This window comes from Lupinus angustifolius, chromosome LG06 (assembly GCF_001865875.1).
Source record: "Lupinus angustifolius cultivar Tanjil chromosome LG06, LupAngTanjil_v1.0, whole genome shotgun sequence".
Classification (NCBI taxonomy): Eukaryota; Viridiplantae; Streptophyta; class Magnoliopsida; order Fabales; family Fabaceae; genus Lupinus; species Lupinus angustifolius.
Window position 1 is genome coordinate 1206593 of NC_032014.1, and position 18421 is coordinate 1225013.

The 18421-nt window shown below is 35.8% G+C and overlaps 2 protein-coding genes across 3 annotated transcripts; both read left to right on the plus strand.

The window, feature by feature from the left end:
• On the plus strand, positions 324 to 4612 carry LOC109348687 (cytochrome P450 90B1-like). Of its 2 annotated transcripts, XM_019589214.1 has the most exons (8): positions 324 to 623; positions 716 to 1040; positions 1138 to 1290; positions 1389 to 1643; positions 1796 to 1888; positions 2245 to 2323; positions 2495 to 2604; positions 4019 to 4612. In XM_019589214.1, exons 1-8 carry the CDS (start codon positions 391 to 393, stop codon positions 4253 to 4255), a joined length of 1485 nt encoding a protein of 494 aa, XP_019444759.1. In that variant the 5' UTR covers positions 324 to 390; the 3' UTR covers positions 4256 to 4612. The 2 variants fall into 2 exon arrangements, with proteins under 2 accessions (XP_019444759.1, XP_019444760.1); XM_019589215.1 differs by lacking the exons at positions 2245 to 2323; positions 2495 to 2604 and having other exon boundaries at positions 327 to 623; positions 4022 to 4612.
• LOC109348686 (succinate dehydrogenase [ubiquinone] flavoprotein subunit, mitochondrial) lies at positions 7104 to 18132 on the plus strand. Its single transcript, XM_019589213.1, has 16 exons — positions 7104 to 7344; positions 7649 to 7816; positions 8256 to 8343; positions 8650 to 8796; positions 8883 to 9023; positions 10080 to 10165; positions 10254 to 10346; positions 10429 to 10492; positions 10614 to 10757; positions 11119 to 11306; positions 16399 to 16573; positions 16660 to 16830; positions 16952 to 17021; positions 17114 to 17234; positions 17322 to 17359; positions 17754 to 18132. The coding sequence occupies exons 1-16, from the start codon at positions 7258 to 7260 to the stop codon at positions 17854 to 17856; spliced, it is 1884 nt and encodes a 627-aa protein (XP_019444758.1). The 5' UTR covers positions 7104 to 7257; the 3' UTR covers positions 17857 to 18132.

Below are 18421 nucleotides of genomic sequence, written 5' to 3' on the forward strand. Positions count from 1 at the left end.
ACGTATAATGATCAGCATCCACAGAAATTAAAAGAATAATATTAAACAATAAAATGTACCATTGCCATAAACTCGAGAATTCATGTTATTTCAAATCTCATCTCTTATAAATAATGATGAAGTAATAATAATAATAATAATAAAAGTTTAAAATTTTAAATTAATATAATATATTTTGATTAGTACGGAAGATGATTTGAGAGAGAAATCTTTTCTAAAACCCTTTGAAAAAGAATTAAGGAGCTATGGAATATGGATTGGATTTAAGCATAAACTAAAAATGATTTGTAAAGCACATTATGCTACGCTGTTTATTGCTTAAGGACATAATAGAAGCTTATAAAAGCACCCTATATGCTTCACGCTTTCATCAGAAGATAATATAGGAAGATGAGACAGGCACATACTAGATCCTTCTCTATCTCACACCTAACTTTGTATTCTCTCTCTTCCATTCTAGCTCTTCTTCTCATCTTCATTCTATTCAGAAGAAAACAAACCAAACCAAAGCTTAACCTTCCTCCTGGAAAAATGGGGTGGCCCTTTATTGGTGAAACCATTGGATACTTGAAACCGTACACGGCTACTTCAATAGGAGAATTCATGGAGCAGCACATAGCAAGGTATCTTAAAATTATAAAAGCCACCCTTATATAAAAAAACAATCTTTACTTCAATAAAAATATTAAAATTATATACAATGTGTATGTTATAGGTATGGTAAAATTTACAAGTCGAAGTTGTTTGGGGAGCCAGCAATAGTGTCAGCAGATGCAGGGTTGAATAGGTTTATATTACAAAATGAAGGGAAATTGTTTGAGTGCAGTTATCCTAGAAGCATTGGTGGAATACTAGGGAAATGGTCTATGTTGGTCTTGGTTGGTGACATGCACAGGAACATGAGAACCATATCACTCAATTTTCTAAGCCATGCCAGGCTCAGAACACATATGATGAAAGACGTGGAGAAGCATACACTTCTGGTTTTAAGGTCTTGGAAGGAAAACTTCACATTTTCAGCTCAAGATGAAGCTAAGAAGGTAATAACTTTATTTGTTTTCATATTTTTAATTGATAAAAAAGAACATCACACCACACACTTGTGAAATAAACTCTCTTGGCTTTATATTATTTCAGTTCACCTTCAATCTGGTGGCGAAACAGATCTTGAACTTGGATCCAGGAAATCTAGAGACAGAACAACTAAGAAAAGAATATGTCACATTCATGAAGGGGGTGGTATCAGTACCTTTGAATTTACCTGGAACTGCATACAGGAAGGCCTTAAAAGTAATAATAATAATAAATAATCAATTCATAAGGATATATAGAACCCTATTAGCAATACTCAATTTTTTAATATACTTTCTTTATCATTTATTTTACAGTCTAGGTGCACAATACTGAAGTTCATAGAGGAGAAAATGGAAGAAAGAGTAAAAAGAATCCAAGAGAGAAATGAAAATTTGGAGGAAGAGGAGGATCTTCTAAACTGGGTTTTGAAAAATTCGAGTCTTTCAACTGAGCAGATTCTTGACTTGATTCTGAGCTTGCTCTTTGCTGGCCATGAAACTTCATCAGTATCCATAGCTCTAGCTATTTACTTTTTGCCTGGTTGCCCTCAAGCTATGCAGCAGTTAAAGGTAATTTCACTGCAACTATTGGGTGGAAAGAATATTGTATCTCTTTTAACTTTTCTGAAGAATATGCACTTATTTTCCCAGTGAAACTTGTGACACACAAATTTTACTGCTAGTAATAATTGTGCTTTGATTTTTGTGGAAAAAAATGATAGGAAGAGCACAGAGAAATCGCCAGAGCCAAGAAGCAAGCAGGGGAAGTTGAATTGACTTGGGATGACTATAAAAAAATGGAATTTACTCACTGTGTAAGACACATATCTATGTCATTAATTTTATGAATATATTGATTGATGCATACTCAAGTGCATGGATATGATTGAGGCCAATAGAATAGTTTCTCTCATTGATGTCCATCTAACTTTTAATAAACAATAATCGTTATTTGATGATTAAGTTAGCAGTGATCAATATTATATTGGATTATAAAAGCTTAAAGTGTTTACAGCAAAACTGCATTATCAGTACATGAAATCATGAATGATGTGATTTGATGACATTAAAAAGCAGAAAATATATAATAGTTATGTGAAGTAATTAGATGATGGAAGTATTAAATATTGATTGTATATTTGTATATGTTATTTTCTCTTTTCTTGTGAAGGTTGTGAACGAGACACTTAGGCTAGGAAATGTTGTGAGGTTCCTTCACAGGAAGGCTATCAAAGATGTTCGATACAAAGGTACATTAAAGGATATAATATTTGTATCATTATTAAATATAACGATCACAATTTCTTTTGTGGAAAAAGAAGGATAGGGAAAAAAGTTTAATTTAGGTGTTATAGTAATGGGAAAGTTGCTGAAAATGGAAGAAGTTTGAAGTATTGAAATGTTGGTTGTGTGTATGAAAGGTTATGATATTCCACGTGGATGGAAAGTCCTTCCGGTTATTGCAGCCATGCATTTGGATCCTTCACTTTTTGACCAACCTCAACACTTCAATCCATGGAGATGGCACCAGGTTAGTTCTACTTATAAGTTATAACTATAGACACCACATTTATACTTTATTTGCTCAGTATTTCTAATTTTTTCACTTTTTTCTTTATTTTTATTCAACTTATTTTGCTATGCGAATTTACTAATTCTTTAAAGGTTTAAGTGATGTATTATATAGAAAAATGTAAGAAAAATAATTAGCATTGGTCCCGGGATAATGATCACACATATCCCAAATGTTTCATTCTATATCACAAGCCTATTAAATTTTGCTACATGAATAAATAAATAAATTAAAAATAAAAATAACAAAAAGTCACATTTTGATTGGTTCGGGACATGATCCCAATCCTATATCGGAAAGCAGTTGAATTGGTCCTTGCGGTGGAACCCCACGTGCAATGAGTAGCAGTTCCGTGTGTTAACTTACTTTCCAGAACACAACAGAGATTTACTTTCGGCGCTTCAGAATCTGACCCAACATAAGGAACACACGCCGCCGTACTACGGCTTTGACAAAACTGAACAAAATCCTTCATCACTCTGCTTTGACTAAGTCATAACTTTATCTAATCACAATTCATTTCAATTATTCACCACTCTTTTTTAACATCTTTTTGGTAATAATCTTATTGGCATCTAATTCCACCATGAAATGATTTATATCAATATTATATTTTCATAAGTATTTGATATATCTCCTACTATATTACTCTGTAAATCATTCTACTTATAAGAAAATAACATATTAATTGATTTTGGATGAGATTCTTTCGAATTACAGAGTAAATTACTTGAAAACAAAGGAAAAACTTGTCACTTGATGAGCTTGGGATCCATTTTCTGCCAATGCAAGTGTCTTATCCATGTAGTTGTATAGTTTTGACTTTCCTATTTGACATAATAGCAACGATGTGGTCCCATGATGAGGTGAATTATTATGATCATCGAAAGAATGTTGTGAACGGTATGAGTGTAGGTCCCAAAGGATGCGATGATGATGAATTTGGCTCCTTTTTGTGAACGTGTGGGCAGGGCCTAAGGTTCCAAATCATTAATTACCATGTGGAACAGTGGAAGTGGGGCTCTCACATGCACGTGCAATTCTGCTTCTTTTTTTCTCAACCTTCACCCACATTTATATATCCATTGCCTTTTTATTAAAAAATCTAAAATGTATCCTAGCCTTCTCCAGCACCAGAAATCAACAATCTTAAATTATTTAATCTTCAACTACATGATTTGGGTTCTTACATATACATTTGTACGTTTTACTACTGTTATTATTGCAAATTTGATACATTGATTATTGGAAAAGGATAGTCCCATAGTTTCCAATAAATGTCCACATCATTATTATTACATAGTTGAAGATAATCTTTGTTATTCTATATATTATATTTAACGAGGTACTGATTTTGAGATTGGTGGTGCAGAAGAATGTTGGTCGTGGAAGTTACCCAAGCGTGAGCAATAACTTCTTACCTTTCGGGGGAGGACCACGTTTATGTGCAGGATCTGAGTTAGCAAAGGTTGAAATGGCTGTTTTCATCCACCATCTCATACTCAACTATCATTGGGAATTAACTGATATAGATGAAGCTTTTGCCTACCCTTTTGTTGATTTTCCCAAAGGCCTACCCATCAAAGTTCAACCACACTCTTTGCTTTGAGTAAACAAATCCACCTCCAAACCTCATAATGTATTAACTCCAAGCCAATCCATGTATAACAAGACCCATATGGTGTCCACTTCATGTCTCAAGTCAATTAGAATACTACATTTTATAATTTTTTGCTTTTAATTTTATTTATTTATTAATGTATCAATACATGATTGATTTGAAACATAGAAGGAGATAACATTGTAAACACGTGATTTTCATTCCATTTATAGGTATATATATAGCCACTCAAGTACTATTGAAGTACAGAGACATTCATTAGGACCACTTCCCTTCTCCACCACCGTCTAGGCTCTAGCAGATTTTTACCACCACGTACCCCCACCACATTGTACATTTTTGTTTTATATATTCCTGAAAGGATTTAATATATATACATTCACAATGTAAATATTTTTTACATTGTCAGTAAATCATTCATCATTAATTTGTTAATCACCATTGATGTACTAATAATGTAAAGACTGGTAGGTTATTGTGTGTCTACAAAATGCTAAACAATTAAAAAGTAAAATAAAAAGAAATTGAAGTGGCCCGTTATCTACTCGGCCTTGAGACCGAGCCTTTCGCTAGAATATTAGGTTTATGGACCCATTTCAAAAGTTCGTCCAATTGATCCACGCGACTCCCATTTTTATTCCTCATTTTTATGCCACAATCATTTATTTAAAAAGAAAATAAGTTATAGCATCATCAATTATCATGTGCAGATAAGATTATCTATATCCCTCCATTTAGAATATTAAAATAGAGTGCAATATTTATGTTCTGTTATTGTAAATATTTATAAAGTAAATTACATTGACATCCTCTGAGTTTTATTGAAATTACACAAACTACCTCTCACTTTTTTACACTTATACAAACCTCCCCTAATTTTTGTACTTTCATTACACTGACCGCCCCTGCATAAGAAATAAATGTAATCTTTTAAATAAAAAATATGATAAATGCAATTAAGTTAAACAAAACATGATATATTGTGTAGACAAGTCCAAATAATATATGAGTCAATATTTCTTTATTATTTTTGGCTCGTTACATTATATTATAAGAGTGATTTAAACAATATTATACTTATTTCTTATGCATTTATCACATTTTTTGTTTAAAATATTATACTTATTTCTTATGCAGGGGTAGTCTCAGTGTAACGAAACTATAAAAACTATGGGAAATTTGTGTTGGTGTAGAAAAGTGAGAGATAGTTTGTGTAATTTCAATAAAACTCAGAGCGTATCAGTGTAATTTATTCATATTTATATATAGTTATTACATTGTTCATCTTTATCTTTATTATTTATATTAATAAGTCAATAGTAATTAAATACGAATGATGTAGTAACACTCTAAAAAATGGAGCAACTTAAAAAAAATGGTATAACTAAGTTATTGACGTTAATGTAAAGATTTATAAACAATGTAGTGATAATATATAAAATTGATATAATATTAATGTATAAATTTTTCTATTCTAAAACGGAGAAATATCATATTCTTACTAATTATATTCCCCTTAATTTGAATAAGGAACTAAACATTTTTGGATATAATTGTTACTTCTAACTAGTCTTGCTAACATAAATTTAATTTTTGTCATTTTTGCCTATATATGGATCTTACCTTACACCACTAGAGGGGTGTTTAATTAGTAAATATTTGATATTCTAAGCAAAAGTTTGTAACAGTTTCCTTAAAATCTTACCCAGTTTATGATTTATTAAAATACAAATATATAATTATTAACTCAAAGTGTAGTGTTATTTTCGATTTGAGGATTCAAGATAAATAAAAAGTTGGCACCTAATGCTACAAAACTCGAGAAGAAAAACACAAATATTAGCGAAGAGACACACATAAAGTAATAGGTCATTTGGTTAATAGTGGAATATATCGGTATTTAAGTTGAGTGCCAGATTATTTAATCTCACTTTAGAATTGGCTTATCTTTATTCTTTACCATATAATGCGCAGAACTTTCCATTATTATTAGCCCAAAAATAACGAAATTTCCTACTTTTGCCATTTAGGCATATCCAACCAATTAGTTTGCATAATCACAACCATTTGTAAATAAACAAATCAATACTGATAAACGGGTTTTTTTTACCGCGTGCCCATAAATAAATAATCTTTGTACCAAAAAAATAAGTATCTCAAATATCTATCCCACTTTGCTATTTTATTAATGTTGCTCATTGGTTATTTTTTCTCAGAATAATGAAGTACTTATGTTACAATTTTTTTAATTAGAAATACATTTTTTTAAGGTTAATTAGAAGTATTAAGTTTATTTATTCTCATAATAATGAATTAAATGCAGCATAACTATGAGTAAGGATTATCTCTATTAATGGAGAGACAAATACATATTTTCATTTATTTTTAGTAGCAAAAGAGAAATTTCATTGTAATCAAAATAATATATATGTAATTGAATGTTGCATTTCTCTTTACTTTTTTTTATAACACGATGAAGATACTAATTAATTCCATAAGTATAACAAAATCCACTCCTATATTATCACTAACCACATGTTGTGATATCAACCGATCAAAATTAACACCCAAAACTAACTTCTACGCGGAGCAATTTCTTCTAACCTTAAATTGTGTTTTTCTATTCGATGTGAAAATGGAAAGAAGGCTATTCTTTTTTCTTGCACTCGAAGTTCAATTGAATTTGCAGGCAACGTGGAGAATATATAGCCCTAAAGAATTAGTGTTTGTAGATTGATAATAATGACATGTAATGAAATAATAATAGACACGTAACAATTGATAGAGATGAATTAGTTCCCCGTCAATAATCAAGAAAGTCAAATTAAATACTTCACCTGATAAATCGCGTGTTTAGATTTGGAATTCGACATTTATTCACACCACCCACTTCCTTGCAATAAAATAAATAAAGAGGAAAAAACGAAGAGAGATCATTTACATAAACAAAGAAAGAGAAGGGTTTTCGGATTCAGAAACAGAGCGAAGAAATGTGGCGGTGCGTGGCTCGTAGACTTGGTGCGCCAGTTGCTTCTAACAGATCCAATCCTAGATCTTTCATTTCTAGATTCTTCTCTGTATGATATAGCACTCATCTCTCTCTTTTTTATTGCGCTACTCTTTGATTTTTTTATTTTTCTTTTCATTCACTTTTCTATATGATGACCTAATTCTATTTGATCGATTGTATTATGTGATTGTTTATATGTATGAACTTGACTTCTGTTGGATTAATTGAACTCATTTGTTTTTTTCTTTAAATTAATAAATTAATTGTTGCGGTTTTTATGTATTTGAATTTAATTTGTTGTGCTCTCGATAGGATTGTTTGTTTTATTGAAAGAAACTGAATCGTGTTTTGTTGTTGTTGTTGCTGTGAAGAGTGGTGAAAATTCGTCATATACGGTGGTAGATCATAAGTATGATGCAGTTGTGGTAGGTGCTGGTGGAGCAGGGTTGAGAGCTGCTATTGGTCTTTCTGAACATGGCTTCAATACTGCTTGCATTACCAAGCTCTTCCCAACTCGTTCACACACTGTTGCAGCTCAGGTATAATTTCTTCATCAACACCTTCATTAAATTGGTATTGTGGCTGTTGTTCTGTTTTACACTCAATGTAATGGTCCTTTTGGTTATTTTTTCGCAATAAAAATAATGTAGAAATTGTTCAATAAGGAAGAGTTAAGTGAATGAAAAATCCAAAGGAGCTCCATGGCCAAGGGTTAAGAACAAAGATTTATGTGAAAAGGTTAATTTGGAATATACTTGTTTTTGGTCAAAATAGTGTTAATAAGGAATCAACAGGTATATTTTCAAAATCAAAATAGTGTTACCAAGGAACCTTGATGGAGCATTATGATGTTGTTCGATCCATGTAGCCGGTTAATAAGGAACCAAAGTAATTTAAATTGCTTCATAAGCGATGCATTGTTTTTTTCCTTCTAAATACACTGCCAATGTTCATTCATGAGAACAAAATTCTATATAGGGTGGTATAAATGCTGCATTGGGAAATATGACCGAGGATGACTGGAGGTGGCACATGTATGACACTGTCAAGGGAAGTGATTGGCTAGGTATAAACTTGTTCAATCTAAAAAATTTTACTTCTCGTTATGGCTTACAATTTTTTTATAAATTATAAGTAGAGTAATTCGCTATTATGGATATCATTGCACATTTCACCTTTAAAAAATATCTTCCTCCTTATAGAAGATATGGTTTTGCTTTCCTGAGAATGAAAAGCAAATTTGTAGCCTTTCTAACTAAAGGTTGAGAGTTTCCTCCGTATAGAACATATGAACCATCAGTTTTCATTTATTATGCTTCTTTTTAACCTTGTTTCTTTGTGGGCCTAAAAGTGCAAGCTGTATGTTCTACAGGGGATCAGGATGCTATCCAATATATGTGTAGGGAGGCACCAAAAGCAGTCATTGAGCTAGAGAATTATGGATTGCCATTCTCCCGTACTGAGGAAGGAAAAATATATCAGCGTGCATTTGGGGGCCAAAGCTTGAACTTTGGAAAGGGTAAATACAGATTTTGGGACAGTGTTTTCAGCTTTTTATTTTGAGAAGGGTTTTGATCTCAGCTTTCTTTTGTTGCTATGGTACAGGTGGTCAGGCTTACCGATGTGCATGTGCTGCTGATCGAACTGGACATGCTTTATTGCACACTCTATATGGCCAGGCCATGAAACATAATACCCAGTTCTTTGTGGAGTATTTTGCATTGGATCTTTTAATGAATAATGATGGTACGTTGTTGCAGAAAATGATTTGCTTTACTTAATAGAATATTAGAATGTGCATTCAATTAATTCAAGAAGGTCTCTCCATCCATTGAGGAAGGGCTTAATGAATATTTCATAACTATAAAATTGCTTGCACAATGCTGCTGGAAAAAGATTGCTTTAAACTACATTTTCATGCATCATCAATTACTAGTCATTTGTATTTTTATTTTTTTTGTTTCTTCAATTGTTCAAACTCTTACGTATATAGTCCATAAAATCAAATCTAAAGATGATATGTTAGAATCAAGTCTTAGGTGGTTTGAACATGAGTGAAGCTAGTGGAGAAGACCGGTACAAGCCCCAGTAAGGAGAGTATATCAAATGGTGGTTGGTCCAGTTCCTAGAGAAAGATGGAGACCGAGAAAAACCATATGCAAAACGATTAGGAAATATTTACAGATCAAATTTTTGTCAATGAACATGTTTTATAATAGAACATTATGGTATCATTCGATCCACGTAGCCGACCCCATCTAGTGGGATTAAGGTTTGGTTATTGTTGTTGTTGATGATTATATTGCACCTTTCCAATAGAGACATAGTGGCTGGCTGGAAACGAGGCATTTTTCCTTAATTTCCTTTTGGACTGTCTTTTCTGTGATGAGTTTAAGCCAAAAAAGAAAGAATTAAGTATAACATTGTTAAGAGTGTGGGAAGAAGGGGTAGGGATGATACAGAAAGTAGCTTCTAAGTGAGAAGGAAAAATAATGATTTTAGAAGTTCCTAACTTTATTCTTAGCACTGTTTGCTGTCTAAGTACCTTCATTGCTCATACCACCCTCTTGCTGTCTTGAACCCCTTCCTCTCTTTTTCCTTGTATATAATATGGTCACCCGTGGTCTATCACCTGTACACATAGTAAACATGTTATCTCTTGTTGCAACTTGCTTTCTCAAACATGTATATGACGATAATTTATTTTTTAAGAAAATATTGTTTGTGATGTAGTTCACAGTAAAGTTAACTAATTTCCGTATTGTCCGACAAAAAAAACTAATTTCCGTATTGAATATGCAGGCACTTGCCAAGGAGTAATTGCCTTGAATATGGAGGATGGAACATTACATCGTTTCCAAGCTGCTTCAACAATTTTGGCTACAGGGGTATGTGGTTTGACATTGATTTTTTATTTTACTGTAATACCAATTTTATGGAAATGACGTATGAAAGTATCAACTTTTTCTACTTCAGGGTTATGGTAGAGCATACTTTTCTGCTACCTCTGCACATACATGCACTGGAGATGGCAATGCTATGGCTGCACGAGCTGGGGTCCCACTTGAGGTTTCTTTTTTATAGTATTGAGATTATCTCCTATGTAGTGGCTCTTGTAAGTTATATCATTCACTTGTTATTACTTTTGTAGGATTTAGAGTTTGTGCAATTTCACCCAACAGGTATATATGGAGCAGGTTGCCTCATCACTGAAGGTTGGTAGTTTAAGTTCTTATTTTGGATCCTGGGATTGCCTTTCGTTGTACCTCGTCTCACACCTTGTCTAATTATGTTGGAATATATAGTGTTTCTCATTTTCTCTTTTGGACCTTTTAGGTTCTCGTGGTGAAGGTGGAATTCTTAGGAATAGTGAGGGTGAGCGATTTATGGAACGATATGCTCCCACTGCAAAGGATCTCGCATCAAGAGATGTAGTTTCTAGATCAATGACCATGGAGATTCGGGAAGGCCGTGGTGTAGGTATGCTGACTAACTTTGATATATCCAACTCTTTGTTAAAGATATTATGTTAGGTATAAGAATTCTAAATTCTACTAGATTGTAGGTAATTGTTGCTACATTCTTAAGTAGAAATGAGTTGTATGTGAGGTTTGATTTTAAACTTTTCTTTTTCTGTTTCATAGGCAGAGTTTTAAGACTGCACTATTTTTTTAATCCTAAATGAGTGAATAATCTGACCTCAATAAGAACCATGACCTTTCTTTTCCTTCTACTTATATTGGTATTTGGAAAATTTGTGTTTTTCATGTTAAGTTTGCAATTTTTCTTTATATTCATTCTTTTTAAGTAAGCTTGTGTTGACTGTGGAGATCATTTGCAGGACCCTTGAAGGATCACATTTATCTCCACTTGAATCACTTGCCCCCAGATGTGCTCAAGGAGAGACTTCCTGGTATCTCTGAAACTGCTGCTATTTTTGCTGGTGTGGATGTAACAAAGGAGCCTATTCCTGTTCTGCCAACAGTACATTATAACATGGGCGGTATTCCCACAAACCATCATGGAGAGGTAAGAAGTTAAAACAAGCAGTTTGAAACGAGGTTTCTCATTGAAAGTATACACACAGAGATTTATATATAATTATGAAGTAATATAGAAAACGGAAAAAAAAAGTAGGGAATTATCAAGTAAGTCCTTGCTATGTATAATTTCTTATATAACAACTGTTCACGGGTGTTTAGTACTCGATAATTTACTGCCCCTTCCTTATTTTCCAATATTCTTTTGAACACCTAACAACTTTGCTCATACATTAGTTTTGAGGAGAGCATATTGATAACACCGGTAAAAGAATGCACAAAGAATTGAGAAGAAACCGTACAAAATCGATTCGGAACCAATTCGATTCCGAATACTAATACCTCTTTTATTGAATGCAAGAATTGAAGAGGATTACAATGATGAACCCTAATTGATTCCCTGAATCAATTCCACCTTACAAGGTTGATTCCCTGAATCAATTTCCCCTTTCTACACGATACTCAAAAACTACCCACACTAACCCTCCTAATTCCTATTTATAGCATTTGGTTCACACTACTAACCCATGGCAGTTACCGAAACTGCTCCAGGGTTTAATTCCCCGCTGCCACGTGGACTATTGGCTGCCACGTGGCCTTCTCCGGTACACCCTTGTGATGGGTGGTCTCTCGCACCCTATCATTACCCCCTCCCAGAAGAACCAACTTGTCCTCAAGGGAAAATTGAGGAAAACCTTCTTGTATTTGCGCCGCCGACTCCCAAGAATTCTCACACGCCGACAAATCCTCCCAAAACACCAACACTTCAACATTCCCACTCTGATCAACCCGGTGTTGCAAGATTTCCGCCGGCTGCACCTTCAACTCCAACTCCTCGGACAACATCAGCGGTAGGGGTTGAGGTTGTTGAGCCAGTTTCAAAGCCTTTTTCAACAAAGAAATATGGAACACGGGATGAACTTATGTATGATCCGGCAATGCCAACCGGTAAGCCACTAGCCCAATGCGCTCCAAAATCCGATACGATCCATAGAACTTAGCTGACAATTTGGCCGACGGTCTTGAAGCTAGAGTCTTCAACCTATACGGTTCAAGTTTCAAGAACACCCAATCTCCCACCTCAAATTCAACCTCACGCCTATGTTTATCGGCCTGAGCCCTAATCAAACCTTGGGCACGTAACAAATTCCGCCTCAACTCTTGAATAACCTCATCTCGGGCCACCAAGAGTTGATTTACTTCCTCTACCTTTGACGTGAATGTACACCCCTTAATCAAAATCGGAGGATCCCTTCCATACAAAGCTTTGAAAGGAGTCATACCTGCAGAAACTTTGTAAGTAGTGTTAAACCAAGACTCAGCCCACGAAAGCCATTCTACCCTTTTCTTTGGCTTAGACCCCACAAAACATCGGAGGTATGTCTCCAAACTATGATTCACCACCTCGGTCTGCCCATCTGTTTGAGGATGGTAAGCCGTGCTGTACTTCAAATGGCGGCCTTGAGAGTCTGAAAAGCCATAGTGGCATCTTCGGTCCACACAAAGTTATCTTTTTTCAATAATTTCGTGAGAGGTTTGGTAATTCTCCCATACCCTTGCACAAACCTACGGTAGTAACCTATGAGGCCCAGAAATCCCCTTAAACTCTTTAAATCACTGGGTATCGGCCAAGAACTCATAGCAACCACTTTAGATCATTTGCCGCCACTCCAGAATGAGAGATAATATGGCCCAAATATTCTAAACTGGGCTTAGCAAAACTGCATTTTTTCTTGTTGACCTTCAATGAATGGACTTGCAAAGCGGTCAAAACCTCCCTCAACTACTTCTCGTGAGACTCTTCATCTGGACTGTAAACCAGAATATCGTCGAAGAAGACCAACGCAAACCGCTGCAAATAGGGTCGTAATACCTCATTCATGAGGGTCTGGAAAGTCGAAGGTGCATTAGTGAGGCCGAAAGGCATCACAACAAACTCATAATGACCTTCATGGGTTTGGAAAGCAGTCTTCTCCACATCTTCACTCCGCATCTGAATCTGATGGTACCCCGATTTCAAGTCCAATTTGGTGAAGACGGTGGCTCCCCCAATCTCATCCAACAACTTCTCAATAATCGGAATAGGGAATTTGTTTGGTATGGTCACCTTGTTTAATGCTCTATAATCCACACAGAACCTTCATCCCCCGACTCCAACATTTCCCTAACCAAGCCTTCGATCTCTGTTTTCTGATAGTGTGGATATTTGTACGGTCAAACATTGGGGATGGCTGCCCCCTCAATCAGATGTATGGCATGATCCTGCCTTCGGACTGGTGGTAAGTCGGTAGGATCTGTGAATAACTCATCAAAGTCTTCGAGCAGTTGCAACATATGGACCGGAGTGCTCTCAACCCCCTTCCCCCTTGGACTTAATGATTCACACTGCATGATCAACCCCTCACCTTTGGCCCGAATTACCTGCAACAATGAACCATATGAAATCTCAGTTTTAGCCAAAGTTGGGTTACATGTGATACGGATCGAATTTTGCCCTTGCTTGACCGTGAGCTCCAATTTACCAAAATCAGCTTGGACCTCACCCAATCCAGATAACCAATCTAACCCCAACACCAGATCAACCCCCTTGAGAGTGAAGAGGTAAAAGTCTTGGACCACCTCCAAATTTTGTATCTGGAAAGACAATTGGGCGCATTTCTCCCTATACTTCACCTTATGTCCGTCCCCTACCTCCACCATATAAGGAGTATCTTGTACCACTAGACTCAACTCTCTCACAACCTCATTAGCTATGAAGTTATGAGAAGCTCCACAGTCAATAAGCACAACCACAGCTCTCCCTTTTAATACCCCTTCTACCTTCCAAGATCGTGTAGTAGTGAAGCCTGACATGGAACACAAGGACAACCGCAAATCTTGTACCAAATCTACGGGTTCTTCCCCTACACCTTCTTCCTCTTCCTCTTCTGCCTCCATAATAAGCATTCAGAATTTCCTATTTTTGCATCGATGATCTCTAGTGAAAGGCTCATCACATCTAAAACATAGTCCTTCTTCACGCCGATCCTTAACCTCAACACTGGTTAAATGCTTGAACTCTCCCCCTCTTGGCCGAACACCTTCACTGACTGGTTTCGGTACAAAATTCTCAACCGTGTTACTTCCCCCAAAACTGTCATGTTTTCCCTCCCCGACTGTTTTTTATTCCACAATTACAGTTCTAGAATCAGGATTTGCTCTCTGACTACCTCCGGTTCGGCTTGCATAACCATACGAGGCCTTCCTACTCAATATTACATTCTTTTGCTCAGTCAATAGCACCTTTGTATAATTTCCGATAAAGACTGTAATTCATACAACTTTACCTCGACTCAAAGCTTCTCCTTCAAACCATTCAGAAAGATGCCTCTTGCAAATTCTTGATCAATGGTTCTCAAAGCTCCAACATACTTCTCAAACTCCTCTAGAAACTCTTCCACGAAACCGGTTTGTTTGAGGGCGAGTAACTGCTCAAACGGATTCTAAATCATATATGGTTGAAATCTTTGAACCACTGCGATCTTGAACCCTTCCTAATTCGGCCTAGGGTTGCACTTTTTCCACCAATTGTACCAACTCAAAGCTTTCCCTTCAAGTGCTATAATCGTGGCTTGCATTTTCTCCCCTTTCGAAAGCTCTCAATTGGAAATATCTTTCCAATCGATGAGTCCATCCAAACTCATCATCGCTGGAGAAGATTGGAATTTCCAATTTTCTCCACGTTTCCCGCCGAAATTGGTTATCTTCCCTTCGGAATTCACCTCTACCGTGAATGCCTCCTCGGAACTCGTTCCCGCCGCGAACACCTCCACGAAACTCATCTCCTCCGTGTTGGAATTCGTTGTTGCGGGAGTCCTCTCCTCTTCGATCATCTCGGTTGCGACGCTCCCAACTTCTCCTCTCGCCGTGGTCATGGCCAATTCCACCGTGAATTGAACTGGCGGCGTCGTCGCCGTGATCAGCGTCGGCATTGAAACCGTAGCGCTCCATCTTCACGGTCATCTCCGCCATTTGCTCCTCGTGCTTCTTCACTAAGGATTACGCAAATTCCAATCTCATTCTCATCTCTTCGCGTTCTTGTTCCCAATCATCCCCGAACTGTGACATGCTTCGAGTCTTCATGAATTAACAATGAATCGGCAACGGTTTTCAGGGCACCGGAAGTTCTGATACCAGTGATAACACCGGTAAAAGAATGCACAAAGAATTGAGAAGAAACCGTACAAAATCGATTCGGAACCAATTCGATTCTGAATACTAATACCTCTTTTATTGAATGCAAGAATTGAAGAAGATTAAAATGATGAACCCTAATTGATTCCCTGAACCAATTCCACGTTAGAAGATTGATTCCCTGAATCAATTTCCCCTTTCTACACAATATTCAAAAACTGCCCTCACTAACCCTCCTAACTCCTATTTATAGCTTTTGGTTCACACTACTAACCCATGGCAGTTACCGAAACTGCTCCAGGGTTTAATTCCCCCTGCTGCCACGTGGCCTTCTCCGGTACACCCTTGTGATGGGTGGTCTCTCCTGCACCCTATCACATACGCAAAACAAGTAATACTAATTATTTGGGATTGTTTTGACAACAAAATATTCTGATTGGCCTTTGTTTTTGTAACTCTGAATGAAGAAGATTCAGCTGGAATAGATTTTGATTGGGTTTAAAGTAATTATCTGATATTACTATATAATCAAAAGAGCATTATGACAAGCCTAGGCATGTTTTGTAGTGAAACTGAGAAAGACTAAAGAAAGTGAAAAGGATTTTTTGTAAGTATGGATTATCAGTTACGGCAGAAAAGCTACAAATATAGTTTGGTGGAAGCAAAAACCCTGGCAATCACTGCCCCAAATCCATGGTAGCACTGAAATTGAGTCCATGGGGTAGTCTGTTATGTCTCAATATAATTAGCTAGAACTTGGCTTGGCTATTTTCTTAGACTAATTAATCAGTGTTTTATCTTGACCCTTGTGCAGTAAGCACAGAAGTTGTAGTCTTGCGCAGCTGTCCTTTTTTAGTTAATTTTTCATTGAAAAGAAAATAAGTCTAATTTGTCATTTTGTTATGCAGGTGGTTACCATTAAAGGTGATAACCCAGATGCAATAGTTCCTGGGTTGATGGCTGCTGGGGAAGCCGCCTGTGCGTCAGTCCATGGTGCCAATAGGCTTGGCGCAAACTCACTTCTGGATATTGTTGTTTTTGGTAGAGCTTGTGCAAATAGAGTTTCAGAAACCCATAGGCCAGGCACGATTGATTCTTTTACAGCTATAAAATAAGTTGTGCCTACTGAAATGAGTGTGATTAAAATACTTGTATTATCCATTTTGCAGGGGAGAAACAAAAACCATTAGAGAAGGATGCTGGTCAGAAAACAATTGCATGGCTGGACAAATTGAGAAATTCGAATGGCTCATTACCAACTTCTAAAATTCGGTTGAATATGCAAAGAGTAATGCAAAACAATGCTGCTGTATTCCGTACACAGGAAACATTAGAAGAAGGTAATCCATTTCCCATCAACTAAACTTTATCCTCCTACCTGCTCTTTTCTTTTCCCTAAGTGCTCATATTCTTGCTAATTCGTGAACTGTTTTCCTCTGACCTTCACCTTCTATGTGACAGGTTGTCAATTAATTGATAAAACGTGGGAGAGCTTCCATGATGTCAAGGTTGAAGACCGAACTTTGATATGGTAAGTTCTTTTTGTCAAATTTTAAAAATGTTCCTAGTATTTAGAGGAATCTCCTTGTTTATTTTAAAAGTTTTGTGGTTAAATATTAACAGGAACTCTGACTTGATTGAGACTATTGAGTTGGAAAATCTTTTAATAAATGCCTGCATCACAATGCACTCTGCTGAAGCGAGGAAAGAAAGTAGAGGTGCCCATGCCCGTGAGGACTTCAAGGTTAGTGTGATGTTTTTTCCTTTCATGCAAATTTCACTCCATTAATATGAATTGTGGCAATTGAATTTATTGTTTTGATTTCTGCAGGTAAGAGATGATGAGAACTGGATGAAACACACTGTTGGGTAAGTCATGTTTCAATACATACAGTTATTAATTTTAGTTTGCTATTTACAGTACTAGGACTATGTTATTAAATACCCCATCTATGGGTAACAAGGATTGAACTTTTTGTCCATTTCTTTATTAAAATCAGTCGGATGAGGATAAGAACCTATAACCTAAGATGATAGTTTTTATGGCGAATAATTTATTGAAAGAATTAAAAAACTTGTGTACTTGGATTATAATAAAAGTTACGGGCTGATTTTAAGAAAACTTAATACTATATTAAGAAACCAGCTATTCTAGTAGCTTAAGTTATAAGGTAGAGTTTGGCTACATTGATTTTATTGAGATGGAAAATACTTGTATATGCAGTTTCTTCTGTTGGCTAAGCCTCTGTTCAATAATTTGCAGATTTTGGGAAAACGAGAAGGTCCGTTTAGATTACAGGCCGGTGCATCTGAATACACTTGATGATGAGGTTGAATCATTCCCTCCTAAAGCTCGTGTGTATTAAACTTACTTGCTAAGGAGTGAATAGTATGGCGTATTGTTTCTGTGTGGAGCAACTCATGCAAGTAAAAAAGACCAACAAAAAAACCCGCAATAAAGTGTCCTAGATAGATTATTTTTTATGATAATTATAGCATTGATCACCAATGTTAACTGATATTCCCATTGTCCTCGAATAATGTTATCTGTATTTGCGGCAGAGAATAATAGCAATACAATTCCAGCAAATGTTAGTATGTTTATCAATTCTTGCTGCGTACTGTATGCGAAGTTGTGGGTACCCATTTGAGCAACAGATATTGTTACTTTTTCGTTGAAGATGATAAATGTTACTTTATCTAGATTTTATTTTTTTGCTTCTAATGATTTATACAAAAAATAATAGTGTGTGCTAGTAATTATTAATGAAAATAGAAAATATTGATAGTTTATTCATAGAAATATCTCTACTAGCCCAATGAAAAAGTCAATACCAACACAACCCATGGACACTGCAACTTTGTGCTGACTGTGGGACTTTGGTATGATAAATTCCTTTAAAATATAAAAGTTACACATACACGCACTAA

Coding starts and splice junctions, on each gene's coding strand:
- LOC109348687 (XM_019589214.1), top strand. CDS start 391: ATGAGACAGGCACATACTAGATCCTTCTCTATCTCACACCTAACTTTG. Junction 1,041..1,137: donor CTCAAGATGAAGCTAAGAAG/GTAATAACTTTA, acceptor ATATTATTTCAG/TTCACCTTCAATCTGGTGGC. Junction 2,605..4,018: donor ATCCATGGAGATGGCACCAG/GTTAGTTCTACT, acceptor TTGGTGGTGCAG/AAGAATGTTGGTCGTGGAAG.
- LOC109348686 (XM_019589213.1), top strand. CDS start 7,258: ATGTGGCGGTGCGTGGCTCGTAGACTTGGTGCGCCAGTTGCTTCTAAC. Junction 9,024..10,079: donor TCTTTTAATGAATAATGATG/GTACGTTGTTGC, acceptor TTGAATATGCAG/GCACTTGCCAAGGAGTAATT. Junction 17,235..17,321: donor ATGCCCGTGAGGACTTCAAG/GTTAGTGTGATG, acceptor TGATTTCTGCAG/GTAAGAGATGATGAGAACTG.